The sequence below is a fragment of the Nerophis lumbriciformis genome, linkage group LG03 (assembly GCF_033978685.3).
Source record: "Nerophis lumbriciformis linkage group LG03, RoL_Nlum_v2.1, whole genome shotgun sequence".
In the NCBI taxonomy this organism is placed as follows: domain Eukaryota; kingdom Metazoa; phylum Chordata; class Actinopteri; order Syngnathiformes; family Syngnathidae; genus Nerophis; species Nerophis lumbriciformis.
Genome location: NC_084550.2, coordinates 46082501 through 46100000, shown reverse-complemented (window position 1 = coordinate 46100000; position 17500 = coordinate 46082501). Strand labels below are relative to the sequence as shown.

Below are 17500 nucleotides of genomic sequence, written 5' to 3'. Positions count from 1 at the left end.
TCTAAAGTGTTGTGTTTACATACACATTTTGTGAAGTGGAAAAATAATTATATTCACAATATATTGTTTTTGTATAACTTTGTAAATCTACGGTATGTGTTTTTTTTTTCGATGGCGGAACCAATGCTCGTGGGACGTTAATGATTGATGCACACTTCCTCACTGTGTCACAGGTAACCAAAGTCCCTTTCAAGTTGCCAACGTAACCACCCAAAAGGGTTTATTTACCCCTACTCGTCAATGCCGCCAATGAGGTAACCTGAAAGAAATCATTTTTTTGTACCCTGACTGTGATTTTAATTTGACGCTTTTCGAAGTTCGTATGCTAAACGTTAGCATGCTAATAGTTAGCCCCATAGACATCTTATAAGTAGAGGCAGCATTGGCTGCTGTGACGCGAGAAATTGGTCCGCCATCTTGAAGTGGTGATGAGGAGCCGGCGAGCAGCCTAAACTGCCAATTGACAGGTAGAAAACAAAGAAGTGCCTCCATGGAAATGCCCCCCTCTACCTCAAAGAACTACTCACCCCAAAATCCTCCACATGACACCTCCGCTCCGGACAGGCTAACTTCCTCCAACCTCCGAGGACAAAGCTACGAACAATGGGAGACCGGGCTTTCTGCTCCGCCGCTCCCAGTCTGTGGAACGCTCTCCCTGACCACCTGAGGGCACCACAGACTGTGGATGCTTTTAAAAAAGGCTTAAAAGCCCTTCTTTTAAAAAAAAGAGCCTTTTTTTAGATGTGCATACTAGCTGTAGCTATTTGGCTGTTCTAGTTTTTATTTTTATTTATTTCTTTATTATCTTTTTATTTATTTTTTTATACACTGTGGCACTTTGAGATTGTTTACTCAATATAAAGTGCTTTTTACAAATAATATCTATTATTATTATTATTATTATAAATACAAATATGAAAAAAAAAGACAAAGATGGCTAACTAAATCACTTTAAATGTTTTTTAACAAATAGATAATTTTCAGGGCTTTTGTACGCTTAATCATTCTCCAAGATTTGATTGATAATTGTAAACCATTAAGCCAATTAAAAAAAGTAGGCCTTTCTTGTAGAAATCTACATTTATATAGAATTTTTTTTTGCCCGGAGCGTAATAATGTTGACAAACATTTCTGTGTTACAGTCGTTTATAAAAATACCAAATTTGATCTCTTGTATAGGGAATGGGGACATCTCCACACCCTTGTTTCTCAGCCAATCTGATCATATGGCGGATACATGTGTGCCGTACGATATTATTTGGTGAAGTCGAAAGTTATTTGAGTAGTAAATACATGTTTTATGTTCTCTATGAGAATCACGTTGTGTTGTATTGTATAAACCCCGTTTCCACATGAGTTGGGAAATTGTGTTAGATGTAAATATAAACGGAGTGCAATGATTTGCAAATCCTTTTCAACCCATATTCAGTTGAATGCACTACAAAGACAAGATATTTGATGTTCAAACTCATAAACTTTATTTTTTTTTTGCAAATAATAATTAACTTAGAATTTCATGGCTGCAACACGTGCCAAAGTAGTTGGGAAAGGGCATGTTCACCACTGTGTTACATGGCCTTTCCTTTTAACATCACTCAGTAAACGTTTGGGAACTGAGGAGACACATTTTTTAAGTTTCTCAGGTGGAATTCTTTCCCATTCTTGCTTGATGTACAGCTTAAGTTGTTCAACAGTCCGGGGGTCTCCGTTGTGGTATTTTAGGCTTCATAATGCGCCACACATTTTCAATGGGAGACAGGTCTGGGCTACAGGCAGGCCAGTCTAGTACCCGCACTCTTTTACTATGAAGCCACGTTGATGTAACACGTGGCTTGGCATTGTCTTGCTGAAATAAGCAAGGGCGTCCACGGTAACGTTGCTTGGATGGCAACATATGTTGCTCCAAAACCTGTATGTACCTTTCAGCATTAATGGTGCCTTCACAGATGTGTAAGTTACCCATGTCTTGGGCACTAATACACCCCTATACCATCACAGATGCTGGCTTTTCAACTTTGCGCCTATAACAATCCGGATGGTTCTTTTCCTCTTTGGTACGGAGGACACGACGTCCACAATTTCCAGAAACAATTTGAAATGTGGACTCGTCAGACCACAGAACACTTTTCCACTTTGTATCAGTCCATCTTAGATGAGCTCAGGCCCAGCGAAGCCGACGGCGTTTCTGGGTGTAGCTGATAAACGGTTTTTGCTTTGCATAGTAGAGTCTTAACTTGAACTTACAGATGTAGCGACCAACTGTAGTTACTAACAGTGGGTTTTGAAGTGTTCCTGAGCCCATGTGGTGATATCCTTTACACACCGATGTCGCTTGTTGATGCAGTACAGCCTGAGGGATCGAAGGTCACGTGCAGTGATTTCTCTAGATTCTCTGAACCCTTTGATGATATTACGGACCGTAGATGGTGAAATCCCTAAATTCCTTGCAATAGCTGGTTGGAAAAGGTTTTTCTTAAACTGTTCAACAATTTGCTCACGCATTTGTTGACAAAGTGGTGACCCTCGCCCCATCCTTGTTTGTGAATGACTGAGCATTTCATGGAATCTACTTTTATACCCAATCATGGCACCCACCTGTTCCCAATTTGCCTGTTCACCTGTCGGATGTTCCAAATAAGTGTTTGATGAGCATTCCTCAACTTTATCAGTATTTATTGCCACCTTTCCCAACTTCTTTGTCACGTGTTGCTGGCATCAAATTCTAAAGTTAATGATTATTTGCAAAAAAAAAAAAGTTTATCAGTTTGAACATCAAATATGTTGTCTGTGTAGCATATTCAATTGAATATGGGTTGAAAATGATTTGCAAATCATTGTATTCCGTTTATATTTACATCTAACACAATTTCCCAACTCATATGGAAACGGGGTTTGTATTCTAATAATATATTTTGTATTTTGTACAGTTCTCACGGCATGCTCAACATCCCCTGCCTGTTGGGAAAAAGAACATTTGGTTTGGTACTTTCTACGAGTTCAGTAATTAGCAAGTCAAAGGTATTATTATTGCAGGCTAACCAAATGATCGCGATACATTGCAGACGATATCGCAATGTGGTGATGGCGCAATGATTGTTACACAGTGTCGGAAGAAAATTAAAGTTAAAGTTAAAGTACCACTGATAGTCACACACACACACTAGGTGTGGTGAGGTTACCCTCTGCATTTGACCCAACCCCTTGTTCCGCCCCCTGGGAGGTGAAGGGAGCAGTGAGCAGCAGCGGTGGCCACGCTCGGGAATCATTTTTGGTGATTTAACCCCCAATTCCAACCCTTGATGCTGAGTGCCAAGCAGGGAGGTAACGGGTCCCATTTTTATAGTCTTTGGTATGACTCGGCCGGGGTTTGAACTCACGACCTACCCATCTCAGGGCGCAAATAATTACAGAACGTAAACAAAACATTCAGAGAAAATAAAGGTTATAAATGGTTTAGTATTAGATTGAGGTAATTGATCGTAATTCAAAAACACTTGTTGGCAAGTACTGAGGTCAGAAAAGCACATTCTTAAAGGCCTACTGAAACCCACTACTACCAACCACACAGTCTGATAGTTTATATATCAATGATGAAATCTTAACATTGCAACACATGCCAATACGGGTTAGCTTACTAAAGTGCAATTTTAAATTTCGCGCGAAATATCCTGCTGAAAACGTCTCGGTATGATGACGCCGGCACGTGACGTCACGGATTGTAGAGGACATTTTGAGACAGCATGGTGGCCAGCTATTAAGTCTTCTGTTTTCATCGCAAAATTCCACAGTATTCTGGACATCTGTGTTGGTGAATCTTTTGCAATTTGTTCAATGAACAATGGAGACAGCAAAGAAGAAAGCTGTAGGTGGGAAGCGGTGTATTGCGGCAGGTGTTGTGCCGGATAACGCACCCCCGCCGTGGAATGCACCCCCTGACTGTTTTGTCGGGTAACACAGCCGGTCTTTCATTGTTTACATTCCCGGAAGATGACAGTCAAGCTTCACCATTGGCCTGTGGAGAACTGGGACAACAGAGGCTCTTACCAGGAGGACTTTGAGTTGGATGCGCAGGCGCGGTACCGTGAGTACGCATGCAGCTGCGGCTTCCAAACATTTGATCGCTTGCCCGTACGTGCGTGCCGCTATGTGCATGTCACGTACGTAACTTGGGGGACTTTGGGGAAATATATGTGCTGTATGAACTTTGGGGAGGTGAAAGGTACTTTGGGCTGTGGGATTGAGTGTGTTGTGCAGGTGTTTGAGTTGTATTGGCGGGTTATATGGATGGGAGGGGGGAGGTGTTTGTTATGCGGGATTAATTTGTGGCATATTAAATATAAGCCTGGTTTTGTTGTGGCTAATAGAGTATATATATGTATATATATATATATTTATTTACTGTTTTAGTCATTCCCAACTGAATATCAGGTCCCACCCGCCTCTCACAGCATCTTCCCTATCTGAATCGCTCCCACTGCCCTCTAGTCCTTCACTCTCACTTTCCTCATCCACAAATCTTTCATCCTTGCTCAAATTAATGGGGAAATCGTCGCTTTCTCGGTCTGAATCGCTCTCGCTACTGGTGGCCATGATTGTAAACAATGTGCAGATGTGAGGAGCTCCACAACCTGTGACGTCACGCGCATATCGTCTGCTACTTCCGGTACAGGCAAGGCTTTTTTATCAGCGACCAAAAGTTGCGAACTTTATCGTCAATGTTCTCTACTAAATCCTTTCAGCAAAAATATGGCAATATCGCGAAATTATCAAGTATGACACATAGAATGGACCTGCTATCCCCGTTTAAATAAGAAAATCGCATTTCAGTAGGCCTTTAAACTTTAAATACTTAAAATATATTTATTTGTGAAGTTAGATTAGTGTCTTTTACTAAAATATGTGCATGAGTGTGAAGAAAGTTAAGCGTTTTAGTTTTATAATGACCATTTTTATTCTGATTTCATATCCAATGAAGTCATATCAGACAGATTTAGTACCACAAATGTGCATCAGAGTGCACAATCTGCACACATTTATTAAATAGGCATGATATACATTTCAACAAGTAGAAGATAAAAAAACAAAACAAGGTGCAATATTTGACAGTGTAAGTTGACTAGTTGTCGTAACGCCTCCTCGTTTCCTGCTTTTTCATGGCATATTTCAGTTCAGTTCACTTTTTTTTTATTTACATAGCACGTTTAAAGACAAGCCCAGTTGGCCAAAGTGCTGTACAGACATTAGAAAAGGGGTCACATTTACATGGTAACACGGAAGGACGAATAAAACACATTAGTAAAACATACCTTAAAAGAAGTGCAGAATATATCACCTAAAATACTAAAATGTAATAAATAAATCAAAAATGTACAAAAGAAGAAATAAAAACAACCAAGATATCCTCCCTAACTGGATTTGAACGCCAGGGAGTAAAAATATGTTTTTAGCCTAGATTTGAATTGTCTCATAGACTGGGACGGGGTCGGCAACCTTTACCACTCAAAGAGCCATTTTGACCCGTTTCACAAATTAAAGAAAACAATGGGAGCCACAAAACTCTTTTGAAATTTAAAATGAAATTAAAGCTGCAAGCAGCGATGGACGGGACCGACTTTTGTTGGTGTTTCCTGCCTTTACCTGTTCAACAAGGTATTGTGTGTAGAATTGTGAGGACAAAAATGAATTAATTCCATTTCACATTGTCATTATAGGGAATTGCATCAACATTTGGCCCATACAGATTCAAAACACACATCTTTTGACCCTGAATAATCATATTTAATATTAACCAGCGTCCTTGTGAGTCATTTTCCATAGAGTTAAATAGAAAATTAAAAGGTTATTTTATCAAAATCATAACACCGTTTGATTATCTGTGACCAAGAAAATTGGACCATCCCATTCTTTTCTCCATTTTTCTTCAACTAAATGTGTTGAATGCGTTTCTTGAAGACAAAAAATATTGTGTATTTTTTCACCTGCACATTACCTACCTTCTCTGCATAGTGGGGTCACGCTGGTGCTTCCTGCCTTTACCCATTCAACATATCTTCACCCGCACATTACCTACTTGCTCTGCATCCTCGGGTCACACTGGTGCTTCCTGCCATCACCCAGTCAACATATCTTTACCTGCACATTACCTACCTTCTCTGTATCCTGGAGTCAAACTGGTACCTCCTTCTTTCACCCAGTCAACATATCTTTACCCTACCTTCTCTGCATTGTGTGGTCACGCTGGTGCTTCCTGCTTTTAAGCGGCCATCTTGAGACGGTAGCAGCCCAGCAGCATCAGCACAGCGGTTCTTTGAAGGCTTGTAAAATCAAAACCGGAGCAGTAATTACAACTCTTTCATAAAATTTTAATCAGAAGGGTTCAATCTCTCTCCTGTGCTAGTTTGAAGCCAACACGACAAACGCGCTCAGAGGAGATAATGTTTAAAAAAAGGAGACTGTTTTTACTAAACGTTTGTTTTGAAGGGGGAATTGCCAACTTCCTGTTGATTTTTGCTGAAGGATGTCAATGTATGAAATGTAGGTGTAAGTGAGACCTACATAGAGGTTTTTGTTTCATGTCTCTACGACATTGCTACTGGAAGTTCCAGGCAGTTTTGTTTGAGTTTTTTTCCTAGGAGCAGTTGTGTCTGTGTTTTCTTCCTAGGGGGCGCTAGAGCGCAGTTTTGAGTTTTGGGGTTGGGTTTTTTTATTAGATCGCAATTTCTGCCAGTCCTGATGTGTATGTCCAGTTTGGTGAGTTTTGAAGCATGTTAAGGGGGTCAAATTACAGCTCAAAGAGGCAAAAGTGACTGTTTTTAGTAAACTTTTGTTTGTAGGGGGAATTGCCAACTTCCTGTTGATTTTTGCTGAAGGAAGTTAATGTATGAAATCTAGGTCTAAGTCAGTCTGTTTCATGTCTCTACGACATTTTTAACGGAAGTTACAAGCAGTTTTGTCTGTGTTTTTTCCTAGGGGGCGCTAGAGCGCAATTTTGAGTTTTGGGGTTTGGTTTTTTTTTTTTATTAGATGGCAATTTTCGCCAGTCCTGATGTGTGTGTCAAATATGGTGAGTTTTGAAGCATGTTAAGGGGGTCAAATTACAGCTCAAAGAGGCGGCGGAATAATAATAATAATAAAACGCACGAAATACAATAGGGTCCTCTGTCCCAAAGGGACATTGCGGTCTCTAATAACACTGCATATCAAGTTTTTTTTTTTACTTTGTGCTATGTATTAACAATCTATTATGGGTTACATTTATAAATAAAATAAATAAATGATAAATGGGTTATAGTTGTATAGCGCTTTTCTACCTTCAAGGTACTCAAAGCGCTTTGACAGTATTACCACATTCACCCATTCACACACTGATGGCGGGAGCTGCCATGCAAGGCGCTAACCAGCAGCCATCAGGAGCAAGGGGTGAAGTGTCTTTCCCAAGGACAGAAGGGACGTGACTAGGATGGTAGAAGGTGGGGATTGAACCCCAGTAACCAGCAACACTCCGATTGCTGGCACGGCCACTCTACTAACTTCGCCACGCCGTTTTTATGAAATCAATGAACGACTGCTGAGAAAATGAAATAAAATTTATGCATGCAACAAAACGTTTTTAACTCCGAAAAAGACGTCGGGTTGAAGGTTTAGTAAAATACTTAATGTCTATTTAAGTCCTCTTTGTAGTAATGAAAAAACTAAACGCCGAACTTATATATATATATATATATATATGAAGCAAAAATGCCGTCCTCTCTCTCTGTGCCGTCATCCTTTTACTGGCGCCGTGCAATCAGCTGCCAACCTGAATAATAAAATGTCTATTTCACTGAACAATTAAAAAATGTGAATATATGCAAAATTATAGGAAATTCAAATAATTATCATACTTGGTCAATGTGATTTCTGCTCCTGAACCGCAGCGCCCAGCTGAAGCAAGATTTCGGGCCCCAATGACATATTTATTTGAGAAGCTGTCTCAGACAATTATGATATAAAACAGCAACTCCCCCAGTTGGAGCTTTCCTAGTCACTGCACGATATGACGTGGATTTGAAACCAATCCCCTTTGAGTGAGAGCTAGCTGCCTTAACCACTCAGCTATCATTGTTCTGCTGGATTCAAGATTTCGGGCCCCAATGACATATTTAATTGAAAAACTGTCTCAGTAAACTATGATACAAAAAAGTAACTCCTCCAGCTGGAGTTTACCCAGTCACCACTCTGCCATGACTGGGATTTGAAACCAGTCCTCTTTGATTGGAAGCTAGCTGCTTTAACCACTCAGCTACCCTTGGTTGGCTGAATAACAGATTTCCGTGCCCCAATGACATATTTAAATGAGAACCTGTCTCAGTTAACTACAAATGGACGTGTAAAAAAACACTGACTCTTTTGGCTGGAGCCTTGTAATCTGACCGGAATTTGTACCCAGTACAACTTGGTTCACAGTTACCAGTGTTAACCACTCAGCTACATATTGATTGGAAACTAGCTGCTTTAACCACTCAGCTACCCTTGGTTGGCTGAATAACAGATTTTCGTGCCCCAATGACATATTTAAATGAGAACCTGTCTCAGTTAACTACAAATGGACGTGTAAAAAAACACTGACTCTTTTGGCTAGAGCCTTGTAATCTGACCGGAATTCGTACCCAGTACCACTTGGTTCACAGTTACCAGTGTCAACCACTCAGCTACATATATATACTGTACATCCTGTATATGTATATATACATATACAAAAATTAACATTTATACTGTATATCTAAGGGCTGTCAAGTGATTAATTTGTTTTAATCAGATTAATTACACTATAGATCTGTGATTAATCAACGATTATTTTTATAGTATTCTTTTTATTTATTATATATATATATATATATATATATATAAGGGGTGTAGGAAAAAAATCGATTCGAATTCGAATTGCGATTCTGACGTTGTGCGATTCAGAATCTATTCTCATTTTTAAAAAATCGATTTTTTTTAAATGTATTTGTATTTTTTTTTTAAATTAATCAATCCAACAAAACAATACACAGCAATACCATAACAATGCAATCCAATTCCAAAACCAAACCCGACGCTGCAACACTCAGAACTGCAATAAACAGAGCAATTGAGAGGAGACACAAACACGACACAGAACAAACCAAAAGTAGTGAAACAAAAATGAATATTATCAACAACAGTATCAATATTAGTTACAAATTCAACATAGCAGTGATTAAAAATCTCTCATTGACATTATCATTAGACATTTATAAAAAAAATAAAAAAAAAGAACAATAGTGTCACAGTGGCTTACACTTGCATCACATCGTATAAGCTTGACAACACACTGTGTCCAATATTTTCACAAAGATAAAATAAGTCATATTTTTTGTTCATTTAATAGTCAAAACAAATTTACATTATTGCAATCAGTTGATAAAACATTGTCCTTTACAATTATAAAAGCTTTTTACAGAAATCTACTACTCTACTTGCATGTCAGCAGACTGGGGTAGATCCTGCTGAAATCCTATGTATTGAATGAATAGAGAATCGTTTTGAATCGGGAAAAATTTGTTTTTTAATCGAGAATCGTGTTGAATTGAAAAAAAAAAAAAAAAGATTTTGAATCAAATCGTGACCCCAAGAATCGATATTGAATCAAATCGTGGGACACCCAAAGATTCACAGCCCTAATATATATATATATATATATATATATATATATATATATATATATCTATATCCATCCATCCATTTTCTACCTTTGGGGTTTAGGGGGGCGCTGGAGCCTATCTCAGCTACAATCGGGCGGAAGGCGGGGTACACCCTGGACAAGTCGCCACCTCATCGCAGGGCCAACACAGATAGATAGACAACATTCTCACTCACATTCACACACTAGGGCCAATTTAGTGTTGCCAATCAACTTATCCCCAGGTGCATGTCTTTATATATATATATATATATATATATATATATATATATATATATATATATATATACAAATCCCGTTTCCATATGAGTTGGGAAATTGTGTTAGATGTAAATATAAACAGAATACAATGATTTGCAAATCATTTTCAACCCATATTCAGTTGAATATGCTACAAAGACATCATATTTGATGTTCAAACTGATAAACATTTTTTTGTTGTTGCAAATAATCATTAACTTTGGAATTTGATGCCAGCAACACGTGACAAAGAAGTTGGGAAAGGTGGCAATAAATACTGATAAAGTTGAGGAATGCTCATCAAACACTTATTTGGAACATCCCGCAGGTGTGCAGGCTAATTGGGAACAGGTGGGTGCCATAATTGGGTATAAAAACAGCTTCCCAAAAAATGCTCAGTCTTTCACAAGAAAGGATGGTGCGAGGTACACCCCTTTGTCCACAACTGCGTGAGCAAGTAGTCAAACAGTTTAAGAACAGCGTTTCTCAAAGTGCAATTGCAACAAATTTAGGGATTTCAACATCTACGGTCCATAATATCATCAAAAGGTTCAGAGAATCTGGAGAAATCACTCCTTGTAAGCGACATGGCCAGAAACCAACATTGAATGACCGTGACCTTCGATCCCTCAGACGGCACTGTATCAAAAACCGACATCACTCTCTAAAGGATATCACCACATGGGCTCAGGAACACTTCAGAAAACCACTGTCACTAAATACAGTTCGTCGCTACATCTGTAAGTGCAAGTTAAAGCTCTACTATGCAAAGCGAAAGCCATTTATCAACAACATCCAGAAACGCCGCTGGCTTCTCTGGGCCCGAGATCATCTAAGATGGAATGATGCAAAGTGGAAAAGTGTTCTGTGGTCAGACAAGTCCACATTTCAAATAGTTTTTGGAAATATTCAACATCGTGTCATCCGGACCAAAGGGGAAGCGAACCATCCAGACTGTTATCGACGCAAAGATCAAAAGCCAGCATCTGTGATGGTATGGGGGTGCATTAGTGCCCAAGGCATGGGTAACTTACACATCTGTGAAGGCACCATTAATGCTGAAAGGTACATACAGGTTTTGGAACAACATATGCTGCCATCTAAGCGCTGTCTTTTTCATGGACGCCCCTGATTATTTCAGCAAGACAATGCCAAGCCACATTCAACACGTGTTACAACAGCGTGGCTTCGTAAAAAAAGAGTGCGGGTACTTTCCTGGCTCGCCTGCAGTCCAGACCTGTCTCCCATCGAAAATGTGGCGAAAAATACAATGAATATAATGAAGCGTAAAATACGACAGTGGAGACCCCGGACTGTTGAACGACTCAAGCTCTACATAAAACAAGAATGGGAAAGAATTCCACTTTCAAAAGGTGATGTAACACAATGGTGAACATGCCCTTTCCCCACTACTTTGTCGCGTGTTGCAGCCATGAAATACTAAGTTGATTATTATTGGCAAAAAAAAAAAAAGTTTATGAGTTTGAACATCAAATATCTTGTCTTTGTAGTGCATTTAATTGAATATGGGTTGAAAAGGATTTGCAAATCATAGTATTCCGTTTATATTTACATCTAACACAATTTCCCAACTCATATGGAAACGGGGTTTGTATATATATATATATATATATATACATATACATACGTATTCATATTTACAGTATATATATATATATATATATACATACGTATTCATATTTACAGTATATATATATATATATATATATATATATATATATACGTATACATATATATTAGGGCTGTGAATCTTTGGGTGTCCCACGATTCGATTCAATATCGATTCTTGGGGTCACGATTCGATTCAAAATCGATTTTTTTTTTCAATTCAGCACGATTCTTGATTCAAAAACGATTTTTTCCCCCGATTGAAAATGATTCTCTATTCATTCAATACATAGGATTTCAGCAGGATCCAACCCCAGTCTGCTGACATGCAAGTAGAGTAGTAGATTTTTGTAAAAAGCTTTTATAATTGTAAAGGACAATGTTTTATCAACTGATTGCAATAATGTAAATTTGTTTTAACTATTAAATGAACAAAAATATGACTTATTTTATCTTTGTGAAAATATTGGACACAGTGTGTTGTCAAGCTTATAAGATGCGATGCAAGTGTAAGCCACTGTGACACTATTGTTCTTTTTTTTTATTTTTATAAATGTCTAATGATAATGTCAATGAGGGATTTTTAATCACTGCTATGTTGAATTTGTAACTAATATTGATACTGTTGTTGATAATATTCATTTTTGTTTCACTACTTTTGGTTTGTTCTGTGTCGTGTTTGTGTCTCTTCTCAATTGCTCTGTTTATTGCAGTTCTGAGTGTTGCTGGGTCGGATTTGGTTTTGGAATTGGATTGCATTGTTATGGTATTGCTGTGTATTGTTTTGTTGGATTGATTAATTAAAAAATAAAAAATAAAAATAAAAACTTTAAAAAATCGATTTTTTAAAAATGAGAATCGATTCTGAATCGCACAACGTCAGAATCGCGATTCGAATTCGATTAAATTTTTTCCCACACCCCTAATATATATATATATATATATACATATATATATATATATATATATATATATATATATATATATAATAAATGAAAAGAATGCTAGAAAAAATAATCTGTGATTAATCTGATTAAAACAAATTAATCACTTGACAGCCCATAGATATACGGTAGTGATGGGTTGATGAGGCGTCATGAAGCGTTTCGACACATTGCAAAACTGTATTGATACTGTGTCGATACTGTGTCACTAAATACTGACATCTGCTGGACATTAAAAATCCCTACAGGCAACCTATGGACCGACTCAACTGACTGATTTTTTGCCCTAGTACAGGGGTCACCAACATTTTTGAAACCAAAAACTACTTCTTGGGTACTGATTAATGCGAAAGGCTACCAGTTTGATACACTATTAAATAAATAAATATATTGTCATTTGTAAGTTACACGTAAGTGTGATTTAAACAAGAATAGCTAAATAAATACATTTATATATATATATCAAAAAATGGGTATTTGTCTGTCATTCCGTCGTACATTTTTTTTCCTTTTACGGAAGGTTTTTTGTAGAGAATAAATGATGAAAAAAACACTTAATTGAACGGTTTAAAAGAGGAGAAAACACGAAGAAAATTTAAATAACATTTTGAAACATAGTTTATCTTCAATTTCGACTTTTTAAAATTCAAAATTCAACCGACAAAAAGAAGAGAAAAACTAGCTAATTTGAATCTTTTTGAAAAAATTAAAAAAAGAATTTATGGAACATCATTAGTCATTTTTCCTGATTAAGATACATTTTAGAATTTTGCTGACATGTTTTAAATTGGTTAAAATCCAATCTGCACTTTGTTACAATATATAACAAATTGGACCAAGCTATATTTCTAACAAAGACAAATCAGTATTTCTTCTAGATTTTCCAGAACAAAAATGTCAAAAGAAATTCAAAATACTTTGAAATAAGATTTAAATTTGATTCTACAGATTTTCTAGATTTGGCAGAATATTTTTTTTTAATTTTAATCATAGTACGTTTGAAGAAATATTTCACAAATATTCTTCGTCGAAAAAACAGAAGCTAAAATATTTATTCTTTACAATAAAAAATAAAAAAATTACTTGAACATTGATTTAAATTGTCAGGAAAGAAGAGGAAGAAATTTAAAAGGTAAAAAGGTATTTGTTTAAAAATCCTAAAATCATTTTTAAGGTTGTATTTTTTCTCTAAAACTGTATTTCTAAAAGTAATAAGAAGCAAAGTAAAAAATAAATGAATTTATTTAAACAAGTGAAGACACATCCATCCATCCATCTTCTACCGCTTATTCCAAGTGAAGACCAAGTCTTTAAAATATTTTCTTGGATTTTCAAATTCTATTTGAGTTTTGTCTCTTTTAGAATTAAAAATGTCGAGCAAAGCGAGACCAGCTTGCTAGTAAATAAATACAATTTAAAAAATAGAGGCAGCTCACTGGTAAGTGCTGCTATTTGAGCTATTTTTAGAACAGGCAAGCGGGCAACTCATCTGGTCCTTACGGGCTACCTGGTGCCCGCGGGCACCGCGTTGGTGACCCCTGCCCTAGTATATACAATAATATAAACCAAGTCATCGTATTTCATTTAGGATTATTTCATATCTTCATTTAAATAAAAAAATATTTTTATCTTTTTTAGATACAGTCAATAAATAATGTGAACATGTATCATAACATGGAAATCTAAGAGAACGTGTTGTGGATGATTGTGGACTGGGAATTTAATTTTATTTTTTTACACATTTTTATTAAAAAAAAAATAAATAAAAGTTTTTCCGACGTATTTTAGACGATTTCTCTTCTTAGTTATTATTTCTCCGGCTGTAGAAAAGACACGCTCACAGGGCACAGAGGAGGCGTCAGTGCGACACAGTTCGGGTATCGGTCACGTGACCAAAACAGCTCATGATCGGTCACGTGACTTTCTAAAAGCGGTACGCGCACCGACACAGGGTTTTGCTCTATGAGCTCGACGCATGCGCCGATGCATCGGTGTTGCCGGACCCATCACTAATATACGGTATAAATGTTAATTTTTGTATATGTATATATACATATATAGGATGTATAGTATATATATGTTGCTGAGTGGTTAACACTGGTAACTGTGAACCAAGGGGTACTGGGTACGAATCCCGGTCAGGTTACAAGGCTCCAGCCGAAAGAGTCACTGTTTTTTTACACGTCCATTTGTAGTAAACTGAGACAGGTTCTCATTTAAATATGTCATTGGGGCCCGAAATCTTGGTTCCAGCAGACCAATGATGGCTGAGTGGTTAAGGCAGCTAGCTCTCACTCAAAGGGGATTGGTTTCAAATCCACATCATATTGTGAAGTGACTAGGAAAGCTCCAACTGGAAGAGTTGCTGTTTTATATCCTAGTTTACTAGGACAGGTTATGTCATTGGGGCACGGAAACTGTGAATTGGTAGACAAAGGATAGCCGAGTGGTTATAGCAGCTATCTCCCAATCAAAGGGTACTAGGTTAAAATCCAAGTCATGGTCGAGCAGTGACTAGGAAAGCTCCAGTTGGGGGAGTTACTGTTTTATATCATAATTTTCTGAGACAGCTTCTCCAATAAATATGTCATTGGGGCCCGAAATCTTGCTTCAAGAAGACCAAGAATAGCTGAATGGTAAAACAGCTAGCTCCCAATCAACGGGTCCTGGGTTCAATCCCAGTCAGGTCGACCGGCTTGCCAAGCCAAAGAATGCAGGAGTGGGTACGCCGGACAATGTGGGGATGTATCACCTCCTCCACACAGAGTAAAGCTAAGTGGTAGTGGGTTAATTAACTTATAGTTAAAAAGGTAAGTATGGGTAATAATAATAAATAGTCTATAGTCCAAAAGTCAAGGGTAACCTCGGGGGTTAGCTCCTCCTGTGTTCCGAGGCTAAAGTTGGTAAGTGTACCATCGTAATTCCTAGGCTGGCATGGGTGGGAATAGGAACATAAAGAATTAATCATTGTAGGCGTTGACCAATTAGCTCTTCTGGGTCTGACAGACAATTAGTAATAATTGGAAAATGAAACCAAAAAATTGAGTGGTTGGTTAATTAATGAACACTGATTGGTTAATTGAAAAAAATAAATAAAATCAACATAAAACATTTAAAAAACATTTTTTATTAAATTTGTTCATTATCGTTAATTAATACATTTCCAATTTACCAACCACTCAATGTTTTGGTTTCATTTCATTGACATTACCATTAGACATTTATAAAAAAAAAAGAAAAGAAAAAAGAACAATAGTGTCACAGTGGCTTACACTTGCATCGCATCTTATAAGCTTGACAACACACTGTGTCCAATATTTTCACAAAGATAAAATAAGTCATATTTTTGGTTAATTTAATAGTTAAAACAAATTTACATTATTGCAATCAGTTGATAAAACATTGTCCTTTGCAATTATAAACGCTTTTTACAAAAATCTACTACTCTGCTTGCATGTCAGCAGACTGGGGTAGATCATGCTGAAATCCTATGTATTGAATGAATAGAGAATCGTTTTGAATCGGGAAAAAAAATTGTTTTTGAATCGAGAATCCTGTTGAATTGAAAAAAAAAAAAAAAAATCGATTTTGAATCGAATCGTGACCCCAAGAATCGATATTGAATCGAATCGTGGGACACCCAAAGATTCACAGCCCTAATATATATATATATATATATATATCCATCCATCTTCTTCCGCTTATCCTAGGTCGGGTCGCGGGGGCAGCAGCCTAAGCAGGGAAGCCCAGACTTCCCTCTCCCCAGCCACTTCGTCCAGCTCTTCCTGTGGGACCCCGAGGCGTTCCCAGGCCAGCCGGGAGACATAGTCTTCCCAACGTGTCCTGGGTCTTCCGCGCGGCCTCCTACCGGTCGGACGTGCCCTAAACACCTCCCTAGGGAGGCGTTCGGGTGACATCCTGACCAGATGCCCGGACCACCTCATCTGGCTCCTCTCGATGTGGAGGAGCAGCGGCTTTACTTTGAGCTTCCCCCGGATGGCAGAGCTTCTCACCCTATCTCTAAGGGAGAGCCCCGCCACCCGGCGGAGGAAACTCATTTCGGCCGCTTGTACCCGTGATCTTGTCCTTTCGGTCATAACCCAAAGCTCATGACCATAGGTGAGGATGGGAACGTAGATCGACCGGTAAATTGAGAGCTTTGCCTTCCGGCTCAGCTCCTTCTTCACCACAACGGATCGATACAGCGTCCGCATTACTGAAGACACCGCACCTATCCATCCGCCTGTCGATCTCACGATCCACTTTTCCATCACTCGTGAACAAGACTCCTAGGTACTTGAACTCCTCCACTTGGGCAGGGTCTCTTCCCCAACCCGGAGATGGCACTCCACCCTTTTCCGGGCGAGAACCATGGACTCGGACTTGGAGGTGCTGATTCTCATCCCAGTCGCTTCACACTCGGCTGCGAACCGATCCAGTGAGAGCTGAAGATCCTGGCTAGATGAAGCCATCAGGACCACATCATCTGCAAAAAGCAGAGACCTAATCCTGCAGCCCCCAAACCGGATCCCCTCAACGCCTTGACTGCGCCTAGAAATTCTGTCCATAAAAGTTATGAACAGAATCGGTGACAAAGGGCAACTTAAGCTGTACATCAAGCAAGAATGGGAAAGAATTCCACCTGAGAAGCTTAAAAAATGTGTCGCTCTCAGTTGCTGGGGTAGTGACCTTGTGTGTCAGCATGTCTGTGATCTTCTTTTAATTCTTTTTTAAAAAATTGTATTTATTTATTTTTATTTTTTAATATATTTTATTAATATTATATATTTTATTATTTATAATTTTTATTTATTTATTTATTTTTGTTTTTTTTCTTGGGGGGGGGGGGGCTCGGCGGGGCGGTTGCTGTTGTTCCATCTCCATCGTTCGGGTCCCTGCGGGTGGGGTGGGTGGTTCCCGTGGCCCCGTGCTGGGTGGTCCTGCGGCGGCCGGCTTGGGTGGGGTGGGGGGTGGGCTCGTG

General features: G+C 38.3%; 2 protein-coding genes across 2 annotated transcripts in view; one reads left to right on the top strand and one right to left on the bottom strand.

Annotated features, from left to right (window-relative positions):
• LOC133585516 (casein kinase II subunit alpha) overlaps window positions 1–17500 on the top strand; it is a 184156-nt gene that overhangs the window by 42049 nt on the left and 124607 nt on the right. The gene's annotated exons all lie outside the window — the stretch shown is intronic.
• Window positions 5004–17500, bottom strand: part of slc2a10 (solute carrier family 2 member 10) — a 55507-nt gene continuing 43010 nt past the window's right edge. The window contains exon 6 of the mRNA XM_061937824.2: window positions 5004–6314. Coding sequence (XP_061793808.1) covers window positions 6254–6314 — 61 coding nt within the window. The 3' untranslated portion in view covers window positions 5004–6253. The remainder of the gene's footprint in view (window positions 6315–17500) is intronic.